Source organism: Camelina sativa, chromosome 2, assembly GCF_000633955.1.
Source record: "Camelina sativa cultivar DH55 chromosome 2, Cs, whole genome shotgun sequence".
Lineage (NCBI taxonomy): Eukaryota > Viridiplantae > Streptophyta > Magnoliopsida > Brassicales > Brassicaceae > Camelina > Camelina sativa.
Window position 1 is genome coordinate 18,015,823 of NC_025686.1, and position 20,291 is coordinate 18,036,113.

The 20,291-nt window shown below is 34.9% G+C and overlaps 2 protein-coding genes and 3 non-coding genes across 7 annotated transcripts in view; 2 read left to right on the forward strand and 3 right to left on the reverse strand.

The window, feature by feature from the left end:
* LOC104728578 (importin subunit beta-1-like) overlaps positions 1-1,343 on the forward strand; it is a 9,918-nt gene extending 8,575 nt beyond the window's left edge. Inside the window, exons 3-4 of the mRNA XM_010447538.2 lie at positions 10-251; positions 338-1,343. Of these exons, the coding sequence (XP_010445840.1) occupies positions 10-251; positions 338-536 (441 nt within the window). The 3' untranslated portion in view covers positions 537-1,343. The remainder of the gene's footprint in view (positions 1-9; positions 252-337) is intronic.
* On the forward strand, positions 6,732-10,277 carry LOC104728586. Of its 3 annotated transcripts, XM_010447553.2 has the most exons (4): positions 6,735-6,911; positions 7,275-7,342; positions 7,444-7,564; positions 9,965-10,277. In XM_010447553.2, exons 1-4 carry the CDS (start codon positions 6,845-6,847, stop codon positions 9,967-9,969), a joined length of 261 nt encoding a protein of 86 aa, XP_010445855.1. In that variant the 5' UTR covers positions 6,735-6,844; the 3' UTR covers positions 9,970-10,277. The 3 variants fall into 3 exon arrangements, with proteins under 3 accessions (XP_010445860.1, XP_010445855.1, XP_010445849.1); XM_010447558.2 differs by lacking the exon at positions 9,965-10,277 and having other exon boundaries at positions 6,732-6,911; positions 7,281-7,342; positions 7,444-7,877; XM_010447547.2 differs by lacking the exon at positions 9,965-10,277 and having other exon boundaries at positions 6,737-6,911; positions 7,444-7,877.
* Positions 8,103-8,173, reverse strand: TRNAG-CCC. Its single transcript has one exon. It is a non-coding gene; the product is annotated as a tRNA-Gly (tRNA).
* On the reverse strand, positions 10,503-10,573 carry TRNAG-CCC. The gene has a single exon. It is a non-coding gene; the product is annotated as a tRNA-Gly (tRNA).
* TRNAG-CCC lies at positions 12,830-12,900 on the reverse strand. Its single transcript has one exon. It is a non-coding gene; the product is annotated as a tRNA-Gly (tRNA).

The following is a 20,291-nucleotide window of genomic DNA, read 5'->3' on the forward strand; positions in this document are numbered from 1 at the left end:
ATCGGTGAGGATTTTGAGAAGTACCTGAGGTATTCAATGCCGATGCTTCAGAGCGCCGCAGAATTATCTGCTCACTCATCTGGAGCTGATGATGAAATGACGGAGTACACAAACTCATTGAGAAACGGGATCCTTGAGGCTTATTCAGGAATATTTCAAGGTTTCAAGAATTCTCCCAAAACCCAGCTCCTGATTCCTTTTGCACCCCATATCCTCCAATTTTTGGACAGTATATACATGGAGAAAGACATGTAAGTTTTTTTCAACCCAACTGAATTAGATATTAGTGCTAAGTTGGTAACAGTTGTTTAATTTTGTGATAAATGTTGTGTGACAGGGACGAGGTGGTGATGAAGACAGCGATTGGGGTCTTAGGAGATTTAGCGGATACACTAGGGAGTCATGTGGGTGGTTTGATACAACAGTCAGTGTCAAGTAAAGAGTTCTTAAACGAATGTTTGTCTTCTGACGACCACACAATTAAAGAAGCAGCTGAATGGGCGAAGCATGCCATTACCCGTGCCATATCTGTTTGAAGGCTCTTCTTTGCCTATAAGAAAGAAAAAAAGAAAATTCCTTTTGCTTTTTTAGTAAAGTCTGCATGCATCTCTGGGTGGGTTGAGTCGGTCGGGGAGGGTAGAGCTGCAACAGCCGAGTCACATCAGCATCATCATCATCATCATCATCATTATCATCAGTTTCATTTGCATCATCAGCATTACCGGGGGTCAGTCAGGGAACCATTTGAGTCGAGGATGGGGGAATGATGAGTTTTGGGTAAATAATGAAACTGGAGGAGTCGCGGGTGAAACTTTCCCGGGTATGGAAACCCCCGGGAGTAGAAAGAACAGGAGGAGTTGTGGTCGTTTTCTGGTGGGTTTTGGGGACAAAGTTATACCAAAAAAAGGTTTCATCGAACATCATAATATATTCAGCAAAATTGTTTTTCTTTTTCTCTCATATGTTCGTTCTTCAACCCCTTGAGGAGGGAAGGTCTCATGTTTTTATCAAGTGGGGGCATTATTAGAGGACAATCCCTTGATTTTTTTTTTTTCTTCTTTTCTTTTATTATTTGGTTAGTTGCAGTCTTTGCATCATCATTTTGTCTTTTGGGGGTTTGTATGTTTGATTAAAAAGCATTATTTACATTTTATTTTTATATGAAAAAGTTTCACATGTCTATATCTTCCCTTGCTTATATGCAGTTTAGGGGTTTTGCATACACTACTGTTTTGTTTAAATATATGTCACATACAGGAACATTTTATATTATATGGTGTCATGTCTTAGGGTCTTCAAGAAGAGGTCCACATATATTTGAATACAATGAACTGTTTTCAATATTTTAGATTCCATCATTTGATTGGCTCGAACAGTATGGGAAAGGTCACATGTTAATAGGAGAAAATGTCCTGCCTTACTCTGCTTCCAAAGAGTCAAGTTAAGAGAAGAAGAACATCTCACATCACGCTGCTTTCAAAAGTTTATGATACCTCAATTTTGGTTGTTTGTACTAAAATTTACGTTTCATATGATCCATTTATAATTTAGTCGTTCTAAACAAAGGCCAAATGCAACACATGAATTCGAAACAAGAGAAACCATTCAAGTTATGGTTTAGATTTTATGTTTTTGTATGTTAAGTTCGATATTGTTTAAATTAGTTTCAAACGGTTTCATCTACTAGTCCCAAAACATTTTCTGAAGTCTCTCGAACATTTTAGATAGGAATCTTATCTTATATTATTATGTCATAGTCATTAGACAAATCTTCTTCTAAATTGATCAAGGTGAGGAACGATGTTGGTATGTTTTTACTTCATTGCGATGACATACTCATCAAGATCTCTATTCTATATCCCACAAAAACAAATTAAAAAGATAGATAATAGCTAAAAGCCTAAAACATCCAAGAGAAATAGGACACGCCACTCTGACTTGGAAAAAAAAGATCGGTGGTAATTAGAAAAGGGTCTTTTCTTTTGTCAAATGACTGTCCAGCAGTACACACAAGAAAAAAAAAAGAATATGAAAAAAATACATTTATGTCGTCCGCGACGATTTTTTTCATATTGATATAATATAGTATCATTTACGGCGTTAATACTTTATGTTGAGACTTTAAACTCAATACCACCGAAAGATACACGATATGACTTATTGGAGTCGTCAGCTGGAAAACAGCCAAAATATGTGAAAGACGGTCCATATCTCCCGAAAAATCTTACCAAAAGAAACAACACTATCAATAAATCCATGAACATTTTGTGAGAAAGATGAGCTCCAAGTTTTATGTTAAGGTTCTGTTTATAGAATTAAAACTACACTTAATTATGAGGTGGAGTGTGTATATTAAAACGAAGAAAATATTTAAGAAAACTAGTGAAAGTGTGAACAGTGAAATATTAGTTTTGTAATTTTTTTTTTGTCTTTTCTTTTTTAAACTGTTGACGTACATTTTCGTCGTCTTTTCAGAGTAGTCGACATTGGACAACAAACAGAAGTTCAAACTTAAGACACATACATTATTGCCCAATAAAACACATTTAGTGGTTCATTAGTTTAATTATTCATCACTCTTTTTAAACGCAACATATAATTGCCGACACATTGATTTTGTTTTCCTACTCATGTTTTCCCTTTATTCTCCGTTTCTTTGTGAATTCATGCATATTCTTAAACTATCTTTATACATAATCTGTGTGGCTTCGGGCGGAAGGGTTATTGTGTATGTACATATATGTGTTTATTAGCTTGTTCGGTAAAGACTATATATAATATAGTCCCAAACTCCCAACGATTTTTGTTTACGCAATTTAGTAGTTTTGTTGTATATGTGTAGTCTATAATAGTTTAAGAAGGGATGATTTAATTTATTTAAGATTAGGATAACTAAATAAAAATAATAAGAGAGAGTGGTAAATGTAGATATAAAACTTCTTCATCAATCGATCCAAATTTTGAATATGATGATGTCTATAAAATTTTGTTAGGAATGAAAGACCATATGTTTTATAATTGTGAGTTTATTTTTTAGGGTGAATGCTCTTCGATTATCTAAGATGTAGTAGAATTATGGGATTTATCATTTAGGTCATAAATATTATGAGAAACGATGTTTATTAGTATAAAATAAGATTTTTGGGGATAGTGGTCTCTCACTGTAATGGGTCACTTAAAAAGGTGCACTTCCTTCTCTGATGCATTTGCAGGCCACTCGCTATGTCTGTCTCAATCTTTAGTTGACTTCTTATAAAGTTGTTGAAGGCCGCAATGGAAGGATTAGTTCCACTATTTCTCTTTATTTGTATCAAATTATTTAGTGTTTGGTACCACGGCTTTTTAAATCTGCCCTAACCATCTTTTGTTGACTTCCTAATTATTTACCAAAATCCACTTGTGACATAGTTTATTTCTCTGTCTAGAAGTTGTGTTTACCATGTTGGTTTAAGCAAGTGATCTTTTTTTTTTTACTAATTTAGTCTACATATGCATTTGTATTATGCTTATCATCCATGTTCAAGTATTTAAATGTATCAGTGTATGTAGTATTCAATAGAAAACCCAAAAATATCAGTCACAAAAAGGTTTTACAAGTAATTAAACCATTAGTAGTGTTTTCAAGTTTGGGTATTTGTAGGGTCTTTGTCTTAAAAGCATGTACCCTTGATACAAAACTTCACTTTCGTNATTCTTAAACTATCTTTATACATAATCTGTGTGGCTTCGGGCGGAAGGGTTATTGTGTATGTACATATATGTGTTTATTAGCTTGTTCGGTAAAGACTATATATAATATAGTCCCAAACTCCCAACGATTTTTGTTTACGCAATTTAGTAGTTTTGTTGTATATGTGTAGTCTATAATAGTTTAAGAAGGGATGATTTAATTTATTTAAGATTAGGATAACTAAATAAAAATAATAAGAGAGAGTGGTAAATGTAGATATAAAACTTCTTCATCAATCGATCCAAATTTTGAATATGATGATGTCTATAAAATTTTGTTAGGAATGAAAGACCATATGTTTTATAATTGTGAGTTTATTTTTTAGGGTGAATGCTCTTCGATTATCTAAGATGTAGTAGAATTATGGGATTTATCATTTAGGTCATAAATATTATGAGAAACGATGTTTATTAGTATAAAATAAGATTTTTGGGGATAGTGGTCTCTCACTGTAATGGGTCACTTAAAAAGGTGCACTTCCTTCTCTGATGCATTTGCAGGCCACTCGCTATGTCTGTCTCAATCTTTAGTTGACTTCTTATAAAGTTGTTGAAGGCCGCAATGGAAGGATTAGTTCCACTATTTCTCTTTATTTGTATCAAATTATTTAGTGTTTGGTACCACGGCTTTTTAAATCTGCCCTAACCATCTTTTGTTGACTTCCTAATTATTTACCAAAATCCACTTGTGACATAGTTTATTTCTCTGTCTAGAAGTTGTGTTTACCATGTTGGTTTAAGCAAGTGATCTTTTTTTTTTTACTAATTTAGTCTACATATGCATTTGTATTATGCTTATCATCCATGTTCAAGTATTTAAATGTATCAGTGTATGTAGTATTCAATAGAAAACCCAAAAATATCAGTCACAAAAAGGTTTTACAAGTAATTAAACCATTAGTAGTGTTTTCAAGTTTGGGTATTTGTAGGGTCTTTGTCTTAAAAGCATGTACCCTTGATACAAAACTTCACTTTCGTTTTGATGCATTAACAGCATTAAAACTAACAATAATTACGTACGAGTTTGGTATGATTCCATCTTGCTTTTCGATAATGGACCCAATTATCTTAGCAGAATTCAATTTCCAATAAAACTTTGCGTCGATAAGTAGACTTATGATCACACGTGGTGCACTCATCGAATACATTACAGCTGTGTGGGAAAAAAGTTGTGAAATCAATGGGCTTAAAAGTTACTAAATCATGTAGATAAAAATTGATCATGTAACCAAATGAAACTTTTTCTTTTACAAAAAATATTGGTTTTGACTAAATTCGTCTAGAATAAAACAGCACTAATTAGAAATTGGAACTATCCTACAGATAGTGTTTAGAGAACCCGGTTTTATTAGCAACAACCGATTTGAATGGTATAAGGAAAAACGATTTTAGAAGAAAAAAATAATAAGAGGGAATGATCTGAAATTTTCTAAGTAAAACAAAATCTACATATAAATCACTTTGATCAAAGTATAAAACAATACTAGTATCATACGTGAAAGTAATACCTATAACTGAAATTTTAATTAGAGTGATAAACTTAGTTGGAAGCTTGGATGAACCAATAAAATTTGGTCCTAGTAGAATATATGGATGGTCAAGACAGGACCTTCCACTTAAGTTAATGAATTAGGTCACTTTAATTTTCTTGCACCAAACAAAACTATTTTCTCAATTATGAATTTGAACCACATGACTAACCTTATCGGATGGCTTGGCTTGGATTAACTTCAGTACAATTAGTAATTTTTGGGCTGCCTTAAATCTTGGTTACAAGATCATATCTAGTGTGTATATAAAATTTCAAACGGCATTGATATAGTAGTTGGCCAAATTCAAATCTTGCACCCTAGAAAGTAAAAATCTTATTGTGTTAAAGAAATTTTCAGTGTGTACGCTTCAACTTTTAAAGCCATCTTCATATATCAGGTGCGCCTAGCAAAATAGATTTTATTCATCAGATGGTTAGCTTCATACGTTATAAGACGATATCTCGTTATTCATAAAATGTTAAGATGGTCTTCTAAATACGTTGATGTTGTGATGTAATATCAAAGACCGTCTAATTAAGATAATCATATGATTTTATGAAATTTGAACAATGTCATGCGAGAAAGTGTACGGTTATTAGCTAATATACGTTTTTTTGTCCCAAGCATAATTAGAGGTAAGCTTTAAGTGTTCTTTTCTGGGAGATGTAACACGATCAACAGTTGAGTTGACTTTTTTTTATCAACTTTTTTCTAGGGCTTGTGGGTTCATTGCGTTAACCCAATATCTTCTTATTCCTCTCATTATTCTCTCTCTGTTTTTTTTTTCTTTTTTTTTTGTTCATGCTACTATCATCACCATTTTGATGTTAGCCTCACCACTGATTTAAACTTCTTAAAACAAAAAAAAAATTAGAGAAATTTTTTTTTATTGATATTCACGTGAGATTCTTATTTTAAAAAGGTTATNATAAAAATAATTTTATCTTCTATGAAATCATAATTTTCTCTTTTTACAACATTAATTAATTATTTAAAATTATTTTAATATATATTAATATTTTACAGTTAAATGCTTGGGAAATGCTTCAAACGAGAGCATACATGAAGAGAGTATATGAGAGCATCTGCAGCTTCTAAATGCTCCCTTGTATGCTCTCCTAATAAATGTTGATTGGATGATAAAATTTAAAAAACTTCTTCATATGCTCTTACAATCAAGGCCATAATTTTGTCCTCAATGGCGTATTGGGTGGTATCGGGTTTGTGCGAGGCTGGATTTGTCTCATTGTGTCGATGTTGGGGTTGTAGTCTTTTTCAAATTCGCGTCGGTTCGGTGTCGATTCAATGGAATCGTGATATCTTCCTTTACATAAGATTTGTTTCCGGTTGACTNCATCTTAGTCATGGTCATCATCATTGTCATAGTCATCATCATCACCATTGCGACTATATGCTATATGGACCAAAACAGCTTCCACCACATAAACTTGACCGTTTATAAAATGGGAACTAGCCTTCTCCCATCTTCTCACATGAAAACCCATTCTCTCCTCATTTTCCATTGATTAATTACATTCTCTCCTAAACGAACAAAGAGTAGTAATCATCAAAAACCATATAATATGCCTCTTAGGATCAAACCCCTATCTCTCCTCTTCCTCATACTCATTGTTTGCTCTTCATCATTAGGTAAGCATATATTCCTATTCCATCCTTTTCTATTTAGTATTTTTACTTTGTTAAAGGGTAACTAAATAACGAGCTTGCGTCCAAACACAATCCATTTCAGTCCAAGATTAGCTTTTGATGTTCGATTTTCGTATCTTAGTCTTTTCTTGATTGTTAAACCGAGTTTCTCAGTCTACCTTAATAGGATTCGTTAATTACTGTTATATTGATATAGTCACACCACCGAATACTATTTCATTTCTTTCTTCAATATTTAGAACATATCTAACTAACCATTTCGCCTTGCAATACGTATGGATCCGTTTTAGCTATCGCGATATATATAAATAGTGTATATTCCTCTGATACAATGTTTTCTTTTAGCCATAGTGGAAGGCTCTATCCAGATAGGAGGCTCAAAGATTCATGAGATCAGTTTCAAGCTGTACAAGGTATATACATGTTTATATGTGCTTATTATAATTGTAAGGAATGTTATGTTTTGCGCGCGTCCAAATATTGACAAGTCCCATATTGGGTTGTTATTATAAAGAGTGAGGAAGTGGGAGCGAAGAAGATGAGCCATAGGAAGTTGATGTTCCACTCCACAGCGGACTACGACGATGCAGGACCCAACCCTAAACACGACCCAAGAAGAAGGCCCGGAGGCAAGGGTTGAATCATCTACAACAATCGTGTCACTCTCTCTATCTATATATATAAGTTAGCATATTATAAGCTCATGCACTGCTAATATCTATAATATGAATGTATGTTTGTATGTTATGTTTTGTATCCTCCTTCTCTGACTCTTTTTGTTAGAAGATGAGATATCAGTGTACAATACCCTTCGGAAACGCGTTCGTCAAAGGAGTATTAATGCCAAGACATACTAAATCCTATTAATTTAACATATATATAGAATCATATTCTGTGTACTTCGTTATATCAGAAAATAAATAAAGAGTGTTATGGTTATTTTTAGTATTCACCGCGAATAATCATCTCTACAATATATAAGGACAACGTAATCCAAAAATCAGAATTTTTTAAAATATATAGTATTTTACATATTTGATCATTTCAATCCCAAACATATAATATATAAAAATTATCAGTTGGACTAATTAAAACAAAATAAAAATGAAGCTATGTCTATCATAGATTCATAGCATAGTACAAATGAAAAATGATTGCAACAAACAAAAAAGGTGCGCATCCAGGGAATCGAACCCTGGTCAGTACCGTGGGAGGGTACTATGATACCACTACACCAGATGCGCTTTTGCTTTCTCTTCTTCTATTATGTATTCTTCTATTATGTATACTTATATTATTTACTTACTATGTCCATCAGTTAAATGAACACAAAAGCACTTGGGTTTGGTTGTAAACTTACACTTGCTTTGCAGAAATACACATAGGCCTTGATTGGAACAACATATACTAGAGCATTAGCATTATGCAGCATAAGCATTAAGGTGCATAAGCTGTATGCTCTGATTAATATAACACATTTAGTTGATTGGTATAACAGTGGAGTATTAGATATTATATTTATATTTAATATATGATATTAAATAAAAAATAATAATTTAAATGTGTTTCATTAAAAAATTAGTTATCATTCATTGCTATATAATTTTTAAAAAATATATTTTACATATACTAAATTTTATAAATTGTTATATATAAAAATGTGTAATTTAATTAATTTTAATTATATATATTTATTATAATGTAACATTAATTACAAATAATTAATATATATTATAATTTTTTATAAAAGTTTATATCTATATTTACATTTTAACTTTCAATAACTTTTTAAAATATATATAATATAACAAATTAAACTAAAATAAAATAATAATATATATTATAAAAATTATATCCATATTAATATTTTAATGTATTAAATAAATTATTAAATTGTTTTAAATAATACCATTAAGTAGTTTCTCATATATATTATCTTATAAAAATAATTTTATCTTCTATGAAATCATAATTTTCTCTTTTTACAACATTAATTAATTATTTAAAATTATTTTAATATATATTAATATTTTACAGTTAAATGCTTGGGAAATGCTTCAAACGAGAGCATACATGAAGAGAGTATATGAGAGCATCTGCAGCTTCTAAATGCTCCCTTGTATGCTCTCCTAATAAATGTTGATTGGATGATAAAATTTAAAAAACTTCTTCATATGCTCTTACAATCAAGGCCATAATTTTGTCCTCAATGGCGTATTGGGTGGTATCGGGTTTGTGCGAGGCTGGATTTGTCTCATTGTGTCGATGTTGGGGTTGTAGTCTTTTTCAAATTCGCGTCGGTTCGGTGTCGATTCAATGGAATCGTGATATCTTCCTTTACATAAGATTTGTTTCCGGTTGACTACTCTCTCACCGGCGTCATCTCCGGTTATCAACCGATGAATCTTCTCCTAAGCAAAGAGTTGAAGATCTCATTTGGGTTTTTGATCCCGGAATCATTGTATTATCCTCTCCGCTTAAAGGAATTGACTCCTGCGATAGCCTCCTCTTCTTAAGGCCACAGTCCAATGATGGTCATCTTGATGTCCCTCCGTTACAAATTACAGGTCATATGAAAGGGGAATCCATGGTCGCTAACCGGCATTGTGTTTGGCATTTCGAAAGGCATGTTTCAAAACCATCACAAACAACATATCAAAATTTTCTTTTAATTATGGTAATGCAAAAAGCATTTAGGAGTCATCTATAAGATGTTAGCCTTTGACGAGTGTATGAAGAGGGGATTTAACAGATTTTTTCTGTTGCCTGTAAGACTTTCGTTTAGAAAGCAGGGTTACTTTCACTTCTTCATTGAAATTGTGTTCAATTTCCTATATTTGTTTCAATTGTTGTACTTGATTGGTTTTATATATCATGTAAACGTTTATGGTATAATATAATTGATTTGCCGTTAAAAAAAAAAAGATTATGCTTATGTAAACAAAAAAAAAAAAAGATTATGCTTATGTAAATTATTGAAGAATGAAGAACATAGANCCCTAAACACGACCCAAGAAGAAGGCCCGGAGGCAAGGGTTGAATCATCTACAACAATCGTGTCACTCTCTCTATCTATATATATAAGTTAGCATATTATAAGCTCATGCACTGCTAATATCTATAATATGAATGTATGTTTGTATGTTATGTTTTGTATCCTCCTTCTCTGACTCTTTTTGTTAGAAGATGAGATATCAGTGTACAATACCCTTCGGAAACGCGTTCGTCAAAGGAGTATTAATGCCAAGACATACTAAATCCTATTAATTTAACATATATATAGAATCATATTCTGTGTACTTCGTTATATCAGAAAATAAATAAAGAGTGTTATGGTTATTTTTAGTATTCACCGCGAATAATCATCTCTACAATATATAAGGACAACGTAATCCAAAAATCAGAATTTTTTAAAATATATAGTATTTTACATATTTGATCATTTCAATCCCAAACATATAATATATAAAAATTATCAGTTGGACTAATTAAAACAAAATAAAAATGAAGCTATGTCTATCATAGATTCATAGCATAGTACAAATGAAAAATGATTGCAACAAACAAAAAAGGTGCGCATCCAGGGAATCGAACCCTGGTCAGTACCGTGGGAGGGTACTATGATACCACTACACCAGATGCGCTTTTGCTTTCTCTTCTTCTATTATGTATTCTTCTATTATGTATACTTATATTATTTACTTACTATGTCCATCAGTTAAATGAACACAAAAGCACTTGGGTTTGGTTGTAAACTTACACTTGCTTTGCAGAAATACACATAGGCCTTGATTGGAACAACATATACTAGAGCATTAGCATTATGCAGCATAAGCATTAAGGTGCATAAGCTGTATGCTCTGATTAATATAACACATTTAGTTGATTGGTATAACAGTGGAGTATTAGATATTATATTTATATTTAATATATGATATTAAATAAAAAATAATAATTTAAATGTGTTTCATTAAAAAATTAGTTATCATTCATTGCTATATAATTTTTAAAAAATATATTTTACATATACTAAATTTTATAAATTGTTATATATAAAAATGTGTAATTTAATTAATTTTAATTATATATATTTATTATAATGTAACATTAATTACAAATAATTAATATATATTATAATTTTTTATAAAAGTTTATATCTATATTTACATTTTAACTTTCAATAACTTTTTAAAATATATATAATATAACAAATTAAACTAAAATAAAATAATAATATATATTATAAAAATTATATCCATATTAATATTTTAATGTATTAAATAAATTATTAAATTGTTTTAAATAATACCATTAAGTAGTTTCTCATATATATTATCTTATAAAAATAATTTTATCTTCTATGAAATCATAATTTTCTCTTTTTACAACATTAATTAATTATTTAAAATTATTTTAATATATATTAATATTTTACAGTTAAATGCTTGGGAAATGCTTCAAACGAGAGCATACATGAAGAGAGTATATGAGAGCATCTGCAGCTTCTAAATGCTCCCTTGTATGCTCTCCTAATAAATGTTGATTGGATGATAAAATTTAAAAAACTTCTTCATATGCTCTTACAATCAAGGCCATAATTTTGTCCTCAATGGCGTATTGGGTGGTATCGGGTTTGTGCGAGGCTGGATTTGTCTCATTGTGTCGATGTTGGGGTTGTAGTCTTTTTCAAATTCGCGTCGGTTCGGTGTCGATTCAATGGAATCGTGATATCTTCCTTTACATAAGATTTGTTTCCGGTTGACTACTCTCTCACCGGCGTCATCTCCGGTTATCAACCGATGAATCTTCTCCTAAGCAAAGAGTTGAAGATCTCATTTGGGTTTTTGATCCCGGAATCATTGTATTATCCTCTCCGCTTAAAGGAATTGACTCCTGCGATAGCCTCCTCTTCTTAAGGCCACAGTCCAATGATGGTCATCTTGATGTCCCTCCGTTACAAATTACAGGTCATATGAAAGGGGAATCCATGGTCGCTAACCGGCATTGTGTTTGGCATTTCGAAAGGCATGTTTCAAAACCATCACAAACAACATATCAAAATTTTCTTTTAATTATGGTAATGCAAAAAGCATTTAGGAGTCATCTATAAGATGTTAGCCTTTGACGAGTGTATGAAGAGGGGATTTAACAGATTTTTTCTGTTGCCTGTAAGACTTTCGTTTAGAAAGCAGGGTTACTTTCACTTCTTCATTGAAATTGTGTTCAATTTCCTATATTTGTTTCAATTGTTGTACTTGATTGGTTTTATATATCATGTAAACGTTTATGGTATAATATAATTGATTTGCCGTTAAAAAAAAAAAGATTATGCTTATGTAAACAAAAAAAAAAAAAGATTATGCTTATGTAAATTATTGAAGAATGAAGAACATAGAAAAATGCCTTTTGTTTGTTACAGAATTTACAAGAATTGATTATACAACAACCTCATAACTCTCCTCCTCAGTCCTATCCTTCAACCTTTACGTACTTTGTTTTCATACATCTTTGTGTCAAATCTCAATTCTTACATTTATATAATACATTCAAAACAAATCTTTCTCTCTTCTCTCTATCTGCAACCCAACACAAGCCTTCCTTCTTCGTTTATTGTCGTGTTCCTACATATCTTCTGAAGGTCTATGTAACCAATGATAGTGTCCTCAAACACCACATCCTCCAGATTTGCCTCTTCGAATGTCGAACCTGATAACACCGTGTTCCTGAACACCGCACCTTTCAGATTCGATTTCCCAAAATTAACCCGATCGATAACAGCATTCGAGAAATTCACCCCTGCGCAAGGACCAAAACTAAACATTACCACAACATGTTTTCCAAGTTTTTACAAGATTGAAGTGTTACATGTAAGTATACACNATTGCAACAAACAAAAAAGGTGCGCATCCAGGGAATCGAACCCTGGTCAGTACCGTGGGAGGGTACTATGATACCACTACACCAGATGCGCTTTTGCTTTCTCTTCTTCTATTATGTATTCTTCTATTATGTATACTTATATTATTTACTTACTATGTCCATCAGTTAAATGAACACAAAAGCACTTGGGTTTGGTTGTAAACTTACACTTGCTTTGCAGAAATACACATAGGCCTTGATTGGAACAACATATACTAGAGCATTAGCATTATGCAGCATAAGCATTAAGGTGCATAAGCTGTATGCTCTGATTAATATAACACATTTAGTTGATTGGTATAACAGTGGAGTATTAGATATTATATTTATATTTAATATATGATATTAAATAAAAAATAATAATTTAAATGTGTTTCATTAAAAAATTAGTTATCATTCATTGCTATATAATTTTTAAAAAATATATTTTACATATACTAAATTTTATAAATTGTTATATATAAAAATGTGTAATTTAATTAATTTTAATTATATATATTTATTATAATGTAACATTAATTACAAATAATTAATATATATTATAATTTTTTATAAAAGTTTATATCTATATTTACATTTTAACNCTGGTTCTGTTGATAGCGGAGGAAGTCTCTGAAAAAAAATAACAAACCCCATTCTTCAATCATCACTTCTTTAAAAATTTCTCAAAACATTACCAATCCTTAACATTCTAAAAACCAATCCATAAAGCTNAATAACTTTTTAAAATATATATAATATAACAAATTAAACTAAAATAAAATAATAATATATATTATAAAAATTATATCCATATTAATATTTTAATGTATTAAATAAATTATTAAATTGTTTTAAATAATACNGAGCGGCGCAAGCTATACATCCAAGCTCCTTTATAGACAACAAACTCTTCTTGATTCCTACACTATTCTCTCCTCTGTTTTCTCCAACTGACAGAGACCATAATGCAAAATTATAAAGCAAAATTTTGGGTCTGGTTAGAGTTTTGAACTACAAAGCTACATATAATGCTTCAAATCGAAGAGANAAAAAAAAAAAAAAAAAAAAAAAAAAAAACAAATAAGATGCGTTTTTACCGGAGCAATGTACTGTAGTTACTAAAGATCTCGGCTCACGGCGGAGTTTTAGGGAGAAACACGGCGAAGATAGATTATTCCTGGTGAACTGAACAGGAAGTGAAGCCATTTGAGAAAATGGGATCGGATGTTTTAGATTTTTTGTGTTTGTTCGAACTCTTACGGACAACCGTAGAGTTTTATCAATTCGTTATGGATCATGCCTATGACGTGGCATGACAGATCATAATATCACAAACTATTTAGCCCATTGGGCCGATTACTATTTGGTCCAGTTAAAAACTACTACTGTATGTTGACTTCTAACCACGCGCATATGTATATTTTTACATATTACAAAACAGGAATATACACCCCCCTAAGTTTATTGGATCATCCTTCTAGGTCAATTAATTTAAAACCCTAGATTTAGAGCCTTATATATATAGTTTTTTTAGTTCCTTACTGCGTACGTACCTTGACAATGGCTCCTTGGTCTTCGAGAGACGATGAACTCACACGTGTACAAGAACAGATCCAGCAGTTGACGACGGAGGTGCAAGCTCTCGCCTTCAAGCTGGATAGTTACATCAATTTCCATCGGCCACAAGATAAACCCGATGAAGATAACTGTCAAATTCATGGGAGACGATCGGTTCAAGAGCTTCTCGACTGGATGGTCATGGTCAGAGAGATGGTTGCGATGAGATTCCGAACTTGGTGGTCGCAACTAGTAACGTTGCGGCCACGTTTTGATAATAAACCTAAAATCTCTTCGTGGGATAAGTTGAAGAAGAAGATGGGTGAAACGTTCTTACCACCCAACTATGATCCACAGATGCCACAAGACTTGCACATGTTGCTAGAAGAATTTTATAAAGAGTCGCTGTCCACGGGCGTTGACATGAATGAGTCAGACCAACATCAACATGGGGGCTTGTGGCAAAAGTTCCGAAACCATCTCAACTTGAATCCCTTCACTACTCTTGCAGAAGCACATCGACAGGCCCGCATCGCGGAAGCTAAGAAGAAGATGGAATTTATTATAGATGTGGTCGGGTTTTTCTTTGTGTGGTGGTGTGTGGCGACATTAGCTACTGTTATATTGTTATATTTTTAAGAACTATTTCATTGTTGAGTCGATATTATTATTAACACATTACATTGCACACGCTAACTTTTTTTATTTTTTGGACACAACACAAACTCGTAATTACACTAACTGTATACAATTGGGGGAAAGAAAAGAAAAAAAAAGAAGAAGTTTTACTGTATACTACAAAATAGCATACAACTACAATGCCCCGGAACCTCCTCTGAGGTGGAGAGTACGTCCTTAAAATAAGTGCAAATCGAAATCTAAAATAGCTATATAATAATGAACTCATCTACACGTTAGAAAAATCAAATTACACTATAAATCAACGAATCAATAATCACTACGTTAGAAATTTATCAAATCAATATCTATAGCCGTCGCTAACTTTTCTAGGGCCACAATCAAAGAAAAAAAATGCGCTGAAAATGAGCTTTAGGAAGTTCAAACTCGTAATGTATGAGGCATCTTTAACACTCCTAACACCACTAGACCAAAGAAACTTTTGAGAAAATAGGGTCGAATTTTATATATAATCTATAGGACCGCAAGCTAATGCTCATTGGCTTGGCCTATCGGCCGGCTCTGTCAATATCCTAATTTAAGAAAAGGATCTAAGGGAAAGCCATTGGAAGATCTTTCTTGTGGAAGTAACGTCAACACCGGTCTGGTTCTGTTGATAGCGGAGGAAGTCTCTGAAAAAAATAACAAACCCATTCTTCATCAGTTCTTGAAAATTCTTAAAACATTACCATCCCTAACTCTAGTCTGAATGATCCATTAGCTTTAGAGTTTGGTTTCAGTGCATATAATTACACAATCTTAACACAAAAAAACGGATCATTCAGACTACAGTTATAGCTTAAGGTGAGAGTGTGAGACATTATAAGTTGCTATGCACACACACACACACAAACCTAGAGAAGAGAGAAAGGGCCATATAATATGGACAGACCTGGTTAACAGCAATTACAGGAGAAGCCATTGTAAGAGTACAAGCACAAAGAGCGGCGCAAGCTATACATCCAAGCTCCTTTATAGACAACAAACTCTTCTTGATACCGTATACACCATTCTCTCCTCTGTTTTTTCCAACTGACAGAGAGCATAACGCAAAATTTTGGGTCTGATTAGAGTTTTGAACTACAAAGCTACATATAATGCTTCAAATGGAAGAACCAAGAAGAAACATATAGAAGAAAAAAAAAACAAATAAGATGCGTTTTTACCGGAGCAATGTATGAAAGCAATTTCAAAACAAGAAGATTTGTGCTCTTAAAGAGTTATTGATAGAGAAATCTAAAACTGAAAATGAGATAGCTCATAGAGCTTTATTCAAATGTAAAGAACAAAGAGAGGGAGAAGCTTTAGGTTGTCACCAAAAGCAAACAGTATTAGATTTGATATTTCATAAGATTGAGAAGGAGAGAGTTGTTTTGAGACAACTCTCAAAATTACTATCAAAGTTCTCATTACATCACAATATATATGACTTTCATTATCCTAAGGTCATTTTTACTGAGGGGTACTAATTCAAAGGGTTCTTTAAAAATATATATATAATAATGAAAAAAAAAACAAGGGAGAGAAATGGTACTGAAGTTACTAAGCGAAGCAACGTTACTCTTCTCAAATAGACATGTGTCAGCTTTTAAATGGCTATTATTAATAAAAGGTAATAAATATATATAAATGATTAAAATAATATTTTTTCTTTTTATTAAAGGAACGTAACCACGTTGTTCTAGTAATGATACTCTAAGAACCCTAGTTACATGTCATCACATTGGGTTTGGGCTTGTCTTTCTTGTGGGCTTTAATAATGTACTGTAGTTACAAAAGATCTCGGCTCACGGCGGAGTTTTAAAGAGAAACACGGCGAAGATAGCTTATTCCTGGTGAACTGTACAGGGAGCGAAGCCATTTGGGAATGGGATCGGATGTTTCAGATTTTTTTGTGTTCGAACTCTTACGGACAACCGTAGAGTTTTATAAATTCGTTATGGATCATGTCTATGACGTGGCATGACAGATCATAATATCACAAACTATTTAGCCCATTGGGCCGATTACTATTTGGTCCAGTTAAAAACTACTATGTTGACTTTATAACCACGCATATATGTAGATTTACATTTACAAAAACCAGAATATACTTGTTTCCAAGTTTATTGGATCCTTCTAGGTCAATTGAAACCCTAGATTTAGAGCCTTATATATCAAACTGTCAAACTCCGGTATTTCATGGCAGACGATCGGGTCAAGAGCTTCTTGACTGGATTGATCATGGTCAGAGAGATGGTTGCGATGAGATTCAAAACTTGGTGGTCGCAACTAGTAACGTTGCGGGCACGTTTTGATAATAAACCTAGAATCTCTTCGTGGGATAAGTTGAAGAAGAAGAAGACGAGTGAAAAGTTCTTACCACCCAACTATGATCCAGAGATGCCCCAAGACTTACACATGTTGCTAGAAGAATTTTGTAAAGATTCGCTGTCCACGGGCGTTGACATGAATGCGTCAGACCAACATCAACATGAAGGCTTGTGGCAAAAGTTCCAACACCAACTCAACTTGAATCCCTTCTGTTGGATATGGGTTTCACCCAGCCTTAACAGACTTCCCTACAGGCCCATTATCGAAACAGTCACCCCAAAATCCAGGAGTGTAGACTGACTAACTCTTACTTATCGGGCCGACAAAGCTCCTAGAAGGCCCAATTGAGACAGACAGCCCAATAAGTGACGGCCCGAATAAGAACGATCACCGACTTTACTTGAAGACAATCCCACATCGATCCCGAGGCAGAGAAGTGAAGCGTCCCATCAGCTATAAATACCGAGGGAGCGGCTTGCAGAATGGATCAAGTAACATTGGCCAGGAGTCAGGAATAAATCCGATTCTAAGCTATAGTTCAGTTAGTCATTTTGAGAGTACAATTCTCTGTAATTTGCCGATCGGCTCATAACGGTTATATTATAATTCGACGATCTTTGACTATCTTAATATAAGTCCTTTGTTTCGCCCTTCCTAAATATCATCCCCTGAGCTAGTAGAGATACTAGTTCAACATTTGGTGCGCATCCAGGGAATCAAACAAGGGGAGCTTTTGAAGAAAGTCCAACATCAACGAAGCACGTCTTGAAGAATGGCAGAAAGAGAAACGACGGGCAGCGATGGGTACGTAGCGGACACACCGGACCGCATCCAGCAGGTCCAAGAGGAGCTTCCAATGCCGCCGACCCGCCCCCCGACGACGTCGAACAGCTCGTTCGGAGAAGGTACCAGTGCCCTCGACGTAGGGGCACTAATGCGAAGCATCCTGGAAAAAATCGACGCCCAGGATAGAAAAACAGAAGAACGATTCGCCGCTCTCTCTAATGTCTGCGCAAAACTACAAGAAAATGCCGAATATCCGGACGGCACCAATAGAGCCGATCCCAATAAAGCCGACCAGAACCAGAGCGGAGAATTGGCCGAACTTAAAAGTCAAATGAAGGATGTCACCAGCAAGTTCCACCAAGCGACCAGCACGGCACCTGATGTAGACCATATGTTGAAGCAATCCCAGAAAACTCCATTCACCGCGCAAATTCGACGGGTCGTTGTTCGTCCCGATTGCAAAATAAAGCACCTACCTCCATATAAAGGAGATTCGGACCCAACTCATCACTTGACGTCCATCGAGATTGCAATCCATCGTTGCGAGTTTTCTCCGGAAGAACTCGACGCAGGAAAGTGCCAGCTATTCATCGAAAACCTGAGCGGTGACGCCCTCGGTTGGTTCTCTTCTTTACCGCCTGACTCAATCGACAATTTCCGTACACTCTCACTAACCTTCCTAAAGAAATACTCAATTTTGGCCGTCCCAACGGCGACAATTGCCGACCTCCATAATATCGAGTAAGGAGAGCATGAACCATTGCGGAAATTCATGGATAGGTTTAAAAAAATTGCCACACAGGTGAAAGCACCTCACAGCGTTTCACTTGCCGCTCTCCAGAAGGCTCTATGGTACGAGTCCAAGTTCCGAGAGGATCTCAAGTTGAACAGGTTCCCTACCTTCCAGGACGCCCTCCATCGGGCAGGAGTCCACATCGAGATAGAAGAAGAAAAAGTCATTTACGACAAAAAATGCGCGTCTACCGGAGTCCAAACGCCGACCGGCAAGGCAAAGGAGGTATACCACGAACCTCGCCAACACCTCGACAAAGAATACCTCGCGGACAGTAAGAAGCGCGGTGCAACGTACCTCGTTAATGACGCTCAGCCAACCCCGGCAGTAAGCTCGTCCGCTATAATACCGACGACCCCGCCAAAAGGGGCAAGGGAGGAGCCCGACCATAACCTGTATTGCAAGTTACAAGAGTATACTGGACACTCGACACAGTCCTGCAGGCACTTACAAAACGCGCTGCTGGGCAAGTTCCTCAACGGCAAGGTCAAAGTGGAGTTGCGCCAATACAAGAATAATGCCCCGCAAGGGCGAGGTCGAGGACGCCACGGGCATCAAGGACGAGGCCCAAATAACCACTTCAATAACGGACCAGCGCCGAATAACCAGCCCGCAGCTGGCAACCAGGTAGGCGGACAAGAAAACCAGCCGGCTGAAGCGCCACCACCCCCAGCCCATCGTAGAATTAATGTCATAAGAGGAAGTCTCCCTTACGACCCTAACTGGCCTCGTACCGTATACCCCGTCCATAACGTCGAAAGAGCCGAACGCGATTGGTTGCCTGGCAGAACTCCTATATGCCGATCATACTCCCCGATCATGTTCGGAGAAGAAGACACTGCCGAGCATCGAATTTTGCCGACCGGACCTGTCGTTGTCGAAATAAACATCGGCGATTGCTTAGTCCCGGACGTGTTGGTCGATACAGGGAGTTCGGTGAATGTCATCTTCCTGAGGGCACTCCCGCAGATAAAGGTCGACCTGAGCCTGACCATACCCGAAGTACAAACCTTGACCGGTTTTGATGGATGCTCCCTCACCTCTTTAGGAACGGTCATGTTCCCAATGCGAGTCGGCGGTACGGTCCTCCTCTTCGATTTCGCAATTATCGACCGTCCAAGTGCGTATAATGCCATCCTTAGGATACCTTGGCTCCATAAAATGAAGGCTGTGGTTTCCACATACCACCAGTGCGTTAAATTCCCTATGGAGTTCGGCACTTACACCCTTTACACCGACCCGACGACAGCTCAATGGCCACCTCGCCGCCATGTCGACATGATAATGAGCGGCCTGACAGCATGCAGAGATTCCGTACGATCAATTCGCGATTA